The following is a 10,088-nucleotide window of genomic DNA, read 5'->3' as shown; positions in this document are numbered from 1 at the left end:
GGGGGAAAAACGGAAGACACAGCTAGAAGAAAAGTATTAGCATAAGAAGAACATGGAAAACAAAGAGACATGAACAAAGAAACAACAAAATAAACTTGGAAGAAGAGAAGTAGAGGAGTGGAAACAACAAAGTAAAACAAAATCAAAGGTCTGTGAAAAGTCTCGAAAAGTACAGACAGACAGTCTACCTTACACAACCAATATAATTGGGACTTTGAACTTTTTTCACATAAATATGTACCAAAGTCTCGAAAAGTACAGACAGACAGTCTACCTTACACAACCAATATAATTGGGACTTTGAACTTTTTTCACATAAATATGTACCTACATAGCTACCTAGGTAGGTAGTACAAATCTAAGATTAGATATCTCAATATTCTCAAATATTATTCCAATATTTGCCCCAAATTTAACATCATAAGTTGGAACTCAAATGGTGGACTCACCGCTCCAAAATCTTCTTTGGTCATCTTTGGAGATTGGCCATGTTGGGAGAATTAGATAAGCAATAATATCGATGGTGTAAGGTAGGCTTGAAAGAGAAGTAGCAGGACAATAACGAAGACATAATGATATGTCTACATGTACATGCTGTTGTTTCATTCTATTGAAATATTTACTGCATTTGTTTCTGGGGGGTTCTAAGATTAGATATCTCAATATTCTCAAATATTATTCCAATATTTGCCCCAAATTTAACACCATAAGTTGGAACTCAAATGGTGGACTCACCGCTCCAAAATCTTCTTTGGTCATCATTGGAGATTGGCCATGTTGAGAGAACTAGATAAGCAATAATACTGATGGTGTAAGGTAGGCTTGAAAGAGAAGTAGCAGGACAATAACGAAGACATAATGATATGTCTACATGCTGTTGTTTCATTCTATTGAAATATTTACTGCATTTGTTTCTGGGGGGTTAGATTTATATTTGAACTTTGAACCTAACTGGCGCAGTCGAAGTTAGGACAAAACTTGGACGGTATTAAGCAGAAACGAACCTACCATACAGGGAATTGCCTCGATTGCCTTATGGAGGTAATTCCCTTATGGATTCACCAACAAGAGGAGAGGAAAAACTTTCAGCCTCTTTGATAGTGTAAGACGTTTCTTCAATAAATGAAGGCATAATTTTGCCAATAATGATAATAACATTACTTTCATCATTATAGGATAAGGAAGGTAAAAAGGATTGAAAGTCAGCTCCCATGGCGTAGTGGTCACTGCACTCGCCTTGCACGCGGGAGACCCGGGTTCGATTCCCGGCGGGGTCAAGAAATTTGTATCAAGCAAATGATTGATTCCGTGACTGGATGTTGCGGGGCCCACTCAGCCTCGACTGAAGGATAAAAGGTTACTAAATCCTGTGCGCGCTCCTCGGCGTTTCCATGTATAAATGTGATTCGTATGTGGAATTTCGATGTTGAGGATTTAATGTAAAACATGTGAGCCTAAAGGTGTGGTAAATTGTCGCTTATCTACGGCTAAGGTGTGTGTGTGAGAAAGTACACGTTCAACTCAACTACGTAAGTACATCAAGTTAAAAGTTTTGTACTAGGATTTTAAGTGCGCGCCTAAACAATGGACAGTTGCGATTTTAATGTACGAACGTTAAGAGGATACATAGTTGGCAGATACCTCCCTTATTAATCTTGGTACAAGGAATCGGATAAGTAGGTTCGGGTACATGGTTGGCTAGTAATTAGTTGATCGACGCGACCTGACGGGGGGGAGTACAGGACGACATCGGACTACCAAATACCTAATTCGGGATTCAAATGACATCACAGGCCAGGCATACATCAGAGACCAAATCATCGCGTCTCTAACAACTATGAAAGCCTACGAGACACACTGGTCCGTTAGCTTTAGGCTCGGGACAGCAGAAGTCCACGTTCCAGTGACTATCAGAGGTAGACCTGACGGGCGGACCTCTTCAGCCGTACCTGTCAGGTCTACCTGATAAAGAGTAGCCTAACCGCACTGAGCTCGCGCCAACATACGGCCGAGTGTTGGACGTACTACGGCAAGAAGAGCAAACAAGGCATTTGGACGTGTCGGGACACACATCACCGCACCACGACGGTGCTGGCGGGGTTAGAGCCCGTTGAGTTTCACCCGATTTTTTCCCGAATGCCCTGTAGGCAATGTAACTTGAATAAATGTTTCCACTACACACGACACGATTTCTTTCCGAATGACATGTGGGAACGGGCTCTTACTGTGACGTGTGAGCCGACACGTTCAAAATCCTTGTTTTTCTTTCTCGCCGTAGCACGTCCAACACTCGTCCGTACAAGTATATTCGCGCGGACTCGGTGCGGTTATGTGTGTCTCAACCTTTAGTAAATTACTTTCTGGTTTCTTCCAGTTTTCATGTCCTGAGCTTCACTGCGCCAGGTTAAGTCGGAACGAAATTAAGACGGAAAATGGTTTTCCCAAAGTGTCACTGAACTTTGTTGCGTCAAGGCATGGGCTTGCGATAGGGGAACCAAAACTTGAAACTCCTGAATCCTGATGTCTTCCCGAAGGACTAGTGTTTCGGGTTAAAGGGTCAAATTATGAAAAAGGGTTATGTACTTTGAAGAAAACCTTTGACGAAAACCAAACGGTGGAAAATCGTACCTATTCAAAGTGTATACCATTTTTAATCAACACATTCGAACAGCCTAGTTTCGTGTTCATTGGAAATCTTCAGCTAGACATATAGCTCTCAAGGTGCTACCGCAGCGCGCAGATCTTTTGTGATGGAAATTTTGGGAAACAGAAGAGTTGTGCGGCCCACAATCTCTATTTATCAGAACGTGTGGCCGGCCTTTTAGTGGATAGTTAATTTGACAATAACCCTTATTTCATAATTCGGCCCTTAAACTGTGTTGACGCCGTCGATCAATGGTCGATCGACGAGGTGAATCTATGATGTCGAGGCAATGTACGGTGTCAGTCACCATCGATCAACGGCGTCGACTATGTGTGGACACAGCTTTAGAGGTTGCGTCCCCCGGGAAATTTCACATGTCCTCAGGGAAGGCGGGACGCGGGACGTTTGTCCCTCGGGACTCAGGAGGTTGTCCTCACGCGCTTACCGGGAGGGAGGATGGTTTGTCCAAAACCACAAGGTCTTCATCGAGGTAGAGTATGTGGATTTTCTTTGCTAACACTGGGGTCTCGTGTCTGCAAAACCCATTGGGAATGAGAGGTGAGCCAAAAACAAAAGCAGTCAAGGACGGCAGAGGAAAGTAAAGACGGACAACAGAAGTTGAAATCGGACGTAAAAATCTAAGAATTGGATTTTCGCGTGACAAAGTGGGTTTTTTTTCAAATTCAGATCATTTAATTTGACAGCGATCAGGCTGTTCCGGTTGAAAATAGTGAAAGGGACAAATACCGGTCCAGAAACAAAAGCTGATGAGCCTCGTTTTACAAAGTTTTTTAGGAGGGAAGCCAATAAGTTAATTGATTAGGTACAAATGATACGAATTTTTGATCGCTCTTGATTTTGGAAGATGATTTTAAGTCCAACATTTCAACTTCTGACGTCCTCTGGTGAACAATGACAACGGTAAGACAAACAATGAAATGGGGAATCATATTTCAGCCCAACAATCTCAGCATATAGCGAGCTTTAGATCATGTAAACGTGAGAAAGCATTTCGGTGTCCTTTGTTGGTTTTTTTTTTCTGTGAAATACGAGAATTTTGGGGCGTCCTTCAATGGCGAACTATAGACAGAACACGATGCTACAAGATTAACTGCTCTAATGGGGAAGCACAAGGCTCATGTCAAAATTGAAAAGGCTAAAAACAGAGTAGAGCATTTATCTACCCATCTTTTCGTTGGTAATTTAATTGCTTTTTCTAATTTCTAGATACCATGCACCAATGCTGGTACCCAGTCACCAGTCACTGCATTGCACGGAATTAATAAACTTATCTGTATATTCATACAAAAAGCAATTATTTCAGCAGTATATACTATTGCATACCAATAAATTTTCATGCAGTCAACTTCATTTCAAAACCAACCTGAAAAGCAAGTTTGAACTTACCAAAGTTACTAAATGCTTTTTCTAAAAGTTACATATGCCAAAATAATAGTAATAAAAAATATATTATGACGACCACTCAAGCTCAGACTTGGTTCTGTCAGACAGTCTGAGTGGCCGGCACGAGACTACACTGAGAAAAAAATTGGTGACAGGGTGCCACAAGTTTAAGGTGGAAGAACTCTATTCTTGGGTTACTTCCCCTGATTTATGCTGTTGGAATGCTATTGGTCTAAAGGTATTATATGTATAGTGTCGAGCTTCCCGATATAGAGTTCAATACCAGAGTGCCGGAACCCAGTCACCAGATTAGGCTGCCGGTGCCCCATTTTTTTCTCAGTGTAGGCAAATAGGTAACCAATGTATCCGTTATGTCGTATTTAAATTTAAAGGCAAGCATGTAGTTTTTTTTCTCTTCCTTCTCCTTACGTTTCTTCTTCGTTTTCGTCCTTTCTTCTCCTCGTTCCTTCTTCCCTCTCTCTGTTCTCTTCTTCTAATCCTTCTTCCCTCTTCCTCTTCTCTTCTTCTAATCCTTCTTCCCTCTTCCTCTTCTCTTCTTCTAATCTTTCTTCCCTCTTCCTCTTCTCTTCTAATCCTTCTTCCCTCTCCCTCTTCTCTTCTTCTAATCCTTCTTCCCTCTTCCTCTTCTCTTCTTCTAATCCTTCTTCCCTCTTCCTCTTCTCTTCTTCTAATCCTTCTTCCCTCTTCCTGTTCTCCTTCTTCTAATCCTTCTTCCCTCTTCCTCTTCTCTTCTTCTAATCCTTCTTCCCTCTTCCTCTTCTCTTCGAGCCGCCCTCATTTCTTTCATCAGTGGAATCAGCTGCTTTCTTCTTTCCAGTACATTTTTAGAGAATTCTTCGCACACTGCCATTTTGCCATACCGTCCGTAATAGTAATACAGTTTTATTTTTTATTTACAATCTGTCAAAGGCTGTTGTTCATTCTCCCACGTATTTTTACTTTCTACTTTTATTATTTATTTAATGTTATTTTTATTTGTTCCCCATTTTCTGCCTCCTTCTAGATTTAATTTGTATTTTTTTTCGCCGTTTCCCTTCCACACGAGAATTTTTTCCCCGGCAGGAAAAAATCATTTACTCCTGATTGTGTCAAAAACAAACAAGTACGTGTATGGAGTTTCCAGTTCTAATTCTAAACAGCTTTGCTTGATAACTCTCTTAACCCGCCACACACACGTTCAAGCATGCCTGACAGGTCGCTCTCTTAACCCGCCACACACACACGTTCAAGCATGCCTGACAGGCCGCGTGTGGCGGAAAAAGGATCACAGGCAACAGGCATCCTGAAATACCGCTTGATGCATGATTAAAATTGAACCATTCAACCTGCCTGTTATACACCACACACGGTCAAGCATGCCTGACAGGTCGCCTGACAGGTCGCGTGTAACGGAAAAAGGATCACAGGCAACAGGCAGCCCGAAATACCGCGTAGGTCGTTATGTTTGAGTCTATAGTCTACATCCACCTTCTCGTAGTTCACAGTCAGGGACCCTGATCTGATACACCGCTCCTGAAAGCAAACACAAAGTATGTTAATTATTTAATGCCGAAGGTCCTGGGTTCTATTTCTCGTAGGGTCGACATTTCTCCGGCTCTCTGTTTGGGGATCGGTTCACTTAGACTCGTGGGGTTGTTGGGTAGTTGGGACAGTTGAGTAGATACTAAAAATTGAGTTGATTTTGATGAAACTTGGCAAAAATGATCAGCACAAAGGAAATTTGCTTATTAAATTGTGGAACCCTAGGGCCTCAATACCCGACACATAAAAAAAAAAATCATTAGATAAGTAGGTAACTATAACTATGTACTGACTACTCTCAATACCTACTGATGTCATCTTCTTCTTCCCCTATGTTTATTCCCTTGTATTTACATGGAAATCATGGAATCCCTTGATAATTTAGGTAAATTGAAAAATTGATTTAGGCATTTAGATCAATGGTAATTTTATTAAAGAGGACGTATATCTAGACATTTCTATAGGGTATTGGGGTTCAAGATAACAAAGAGAGTAACCTGTTTTTTGTTGGGTGTTAATAATTTTTACTTTTTAGCCATTGTAGCCAAGAGTACTACACGTGTATCACATTCTTCCCTCTTCCTGTTCTCCTTCTTCTAATCCTTCTTCCCTCTTCCTCTTCTCTTCTTCTAATCCTTCTTCCCTCTCCCTGTTCTCTTCTTCTAATTCAAGGCAAGTATGTTTTTTTTTTTTTTTCTTCTTCTTTTTTTCTTCCTTCTTCTTACGTTTCTTCTTCGTTTTCGTCCTTTCTTCTTTCTTCTCCTCGTACCTTCTTCCCTCTTCCTCTTCTCTTCTTCTAATCTTTCTTCCCTCTCCCTGTTCTCCCTAATCCTTCTTCCCTCTCCCTCTTCTCTTCTTCTAATCCTTCTTCCCTCTCCCTCTTCTCTTCTTCTAATCCTTCTTCCCTCTTCCTGTTCTCCTTCTTCTAATCCTTCTTCCCTCTCCCCCTTCTAATCCTTCTTCCCTCTTCCTCTTCTCTTCTTCTAATCCTTCTTCCCTCTCCCTGTTCTCCTTCTTCCTTTTTTTCGATACAAAAAAAATCACGTAGCCATTGACAAATATCCCGTCTATCTTTCAACGTGCTGAATTGAAATTGGATTTCTGTATCAAAATGAAATTTACAATACAATATTAGGTGAGGTGCACAACAGAGAAGCAGCAAAGTTGCAATGCATTCCATCTCAATGCGATCGGAGGAATGTCAGGTATTTTGCTACGAGAAATAACTTTGCTTTCAGTCACAAATAGAAAAAAAAGGTAAAAAAAGTTGGGTAAAAAAATGCTGAAAGATTTTATTGTAGCCAGGTTTGAAATTTGAAGCAGTAAGACGCGTTCTGAATTATAAGCACTCCCAAGAAGATTAGCACAGACTCGAAGGTGTTGGGTTCGAAGCCCGGAAATTTCGACAGAATTATTCAAATTTTATTTGAAAAAAGGATTTAGTTAAAAAAAAATATTAGGGTACCTGAAAAAAATATTAGGGTACCTGTAGACATAATTTAGTGAAATCGAAAAACCGAAATCCAACATAATTTACAAATACAGTGTGCAAAGAGGAAGAATTAATTTCGAGGCCCTTCAGTCAAAATAATGAAAGGGTTTTCTTTCTTAGGGGAAAAAAGAAAGAGAGAATTATCTACAGGGAGGGTGTAAAAAAAAACTCGGGTCCATGTTTCTCAAATCTTAAATACTTGCGCAGGTAAACCATAACGGCCATGGCTGGCCTTGAGATCAACTATGAGTAGAGTAGGACAGTAGGGCATACACATAAACTTGTCAACTACAACACCACTTCGTCCCTCGGGACTCAGGAGGTTGTAGCTGTCATATTTCCTATAAGGTCACAATTCGTATGTAAAATTTGAGAAACATTAGCAGAGGCGGAGGGTAAAAAAGTTGGTCATTTTTCAGAAGTCACGTCAATGGAAAATGACTAGAGACCTAGCTAGAAGGAGGTGTCACAAATGATGACCAGTGGTGTTATTATAGGGTTAGGTTAAAAACAAAAAGGAGCTTCCTCATTGTCGTGGCTTCTGAATAATTACCAAAAAAAAAAGTTCAAGGGGAAAAGGGGGGCGGCAGTCTCGCAGGCCGTTTACTTACAGGGATGGAGGCCGGTTTGTTAACAACCAACATGTCCTCGTCTAAATGCACTATGGTGATAGGGTCGGCCGTCACGGGAACCTCATGCCTGGAAACACACCAAACAGTAACGGTCGGGGGTTCGTCTTATAGAACGTGCTGGCAACCCCGCAAAAAAAATGGCTGCAAAAATGGTAACCTTGCAAAAATGACAACCCTGGTAAAAGCCTCGCTTGTTTGCAGAGAGGGTTCAAAGTGACAACCCCGCAAATGCTTAACTCCTTGAAGGCCAGAAAAAAATGTCTTTAAATGCCATTTTAGGGGCAGTGGTTAATGTCATGCCCACCAACCTTCAAAGGGTTAATTGGTTAATGTAATGACCACCAACCTTCAAAGGGTTAATAGAAGGTTTCTTGTCATCCAATGGTTTCTGTAGTCATATATTGGTTTTTCGGGCGTGCAAAAGTTTTGGGGAATAGGTCTTTGCATGTGACCTAAGGTGGGTAAATTGTTATCTACGTAAATTTTAATTAAAAAGTACACGTTCAACTACAACTAGGTAAGTACATAAGTAGACGCATTGTACTAGATTTGTAATGCCTAAACAATGGTACAGTTGCAGATTTTAATGTAGTAAACTAAGCAGATACATAGTTGCAGATTACCTCCCTTATTATCTTGGTACAAGAATATAATGGGTCGGTAATGTTATAATAGTTAATCGAGGCGACACGACGGTTATGAAAGGAATAAAAATATCGTGCGAAACTCCGATTCCAAGGTACAACACACGGACTACCAAATACCAATTTGGGAACAAATACATCAAACCAGCAACACAACCAAATCATCTCTCTAAAAACTATAAAGCCACGAGCACACTGGTCGTAGCTTAAGGTCGGGACACACATAAGGCCAGTCACTCACTGTCAGGTAGACCTGACGGGCGGACCTCTTCAGCCGTACCTGTCAGGTCTACCTGATAAAGAGTAGCCTAACCGCACTGAGCTCGCGCCAACATACGGCCGAGTGTTGGACGTACACCAAACAGTAACGGTCGGGGGTTCGTCTTATAGAACGTGCTGGCAACCCCGCAAAAAATGGCTGCAAAAATGGTAACCTTGCAAAATTGACAACCCTGTAAAAGCCTCGCTTGTTTGCAGAGAGGGTTCAAAGTGACAACCCCGCAAATGCTTAACTCTTTGAAGGCCAGAAAAAAAATGTCTTTAAATGCCATTTTAGGGGCAGTGGTTAATGTAATGACCACCAACCTTCAAAGGGTTAATTGGTTAATGTAATGACCACCAACCTTCAAAGGGTTAATAGAGGGTTTCTTGTCATCCAATGGTTTCTGTAGTCATATATTGGTTTTTCGAGCGTGCAAAAGTTTTGGGGAATAGGTCTTTGGTCACACCTACAATGTCTGCTCATACAAAATTACAAACACTTTTCGACGGTTTTTGTCACACAAAAGTTTTGTGGCCGTACATGGGTTTTTGGCCATAATGAAGTTTTTTGGTCATCGGTAGATTGGTACAAAATTTTTACAAATTACCCTCCAAGCTCACACTAGTCTGAATTGGGTGATCTTTATTTAATTTGTAAATTATACCTATATTGAAGTTACTTACTAATATCTTACTACCTATATTGAAGTTACTAATATCTAAATTGTGGTCTTTTTCCACCCCACAGTATTCTTTAAAGTCTTTAAACCATAACTTTAAGCTCACTAATACACAGTTTATCTAGCCTTTGCCTTACTCCACTGCCACCAAACAGTAACGGTCGGGGGTTCGTCTTATAGAACGTGCTGGCAACCCCGCAAAAAATGGCTGCAAAAATGGTAACCTTGCAAAAATGACAACCCTGTAAAAGCCTCGCTTGTTTGCAGAGAGGGTTCAAAGTGACAACCCCGCAAATACTTAACTCTTTGAAGGCCAGAAAAAAATGTCTTTAAATGCCATTTTAGGGGCAGTGGTTAATGTAATAACCATCAACCTTCAAAGGGTTAATGGAGGGTTTCTTGTCATCCAATGGTTTCTGTAGTCATATATTGGTTTTTCGAGCGTGCAAAAGTTTTGGGGAATAGGTCTTTCCTTTGAAGGCCAGAAAAAAATGTCTTTAAATGCCATTTTAGGGGCAGTGGTTAATGTAATGACCACCAACCTTCAAAGGGTTAATGGAGGGTTTCTTGTCATCCAATGGTTTCTGTAGTCATATATTGGGTTTTCGAGCGTGCAAAAGTTTTGGGGAATAGGTCTTTGGTCACACCTACAATGTCTGCTCAAGTGCTCATACAAAAATACAAAATTACAAACGCTTTTCGACGGTTTTTGTCACACAAAAGTTTTGTGGCCGTACATGGATTTTGGATTATCGTGCATATTGCATAACCGTATTTTTCGTCGAAGGG

General features: G+C 40.8%; 1 protein-coding gene across 1 annotated transcript in view; it reads right to left on the bottom strand.

Moving 5' to 3' along the window:
* The window catches only part of LOC103515888 (RNA pseudouridylate synthase domain-containing protein 2-like), a gene marked incomplete at its 5' end in the record, with an annotated part of 39,488 nt that overhangs the window by 11,089 nt on the left and 18,311 nt on the right, over positions 1-10,088 (bottom strand). The window contains 3 exons of the mRNA XM_026828452.1: positions 3,082-3,177; positions 3,740-3,755; positions 5,497-5,581. Of these exons, the coding sequence (XP_026684253.1) occupies positions 3,082-3,177; positions 3,740-3,755; positions 5,497-5,581 (197 nt within the window). The remainder of the gene's footprint in view (positions 1-3,081; positions 3,178-3,739; positions 3,756-5,496; positions 5,582-10,088) is intronic.

Source organism: Diaphorina citri, unplaced genomic scaffold (assembly GCF_000475195.1).
Source record: "Diaphorina citri unplaced genomic scaffold, Diaci psyllid genome assembly version 1.1 scaffold1437, whole genome shotgun sequence".
NCBI classification, from domain to species: domain Eukaryota; kingdom Metazoa; phylum Arthropoda; class Insecta; order Hemiptera; family Psyllidae; genus Diaphorina; species Diaphorina citri.
This window is presented reverse-complemented; position numbering and strand designations above follow the sequence as displayed.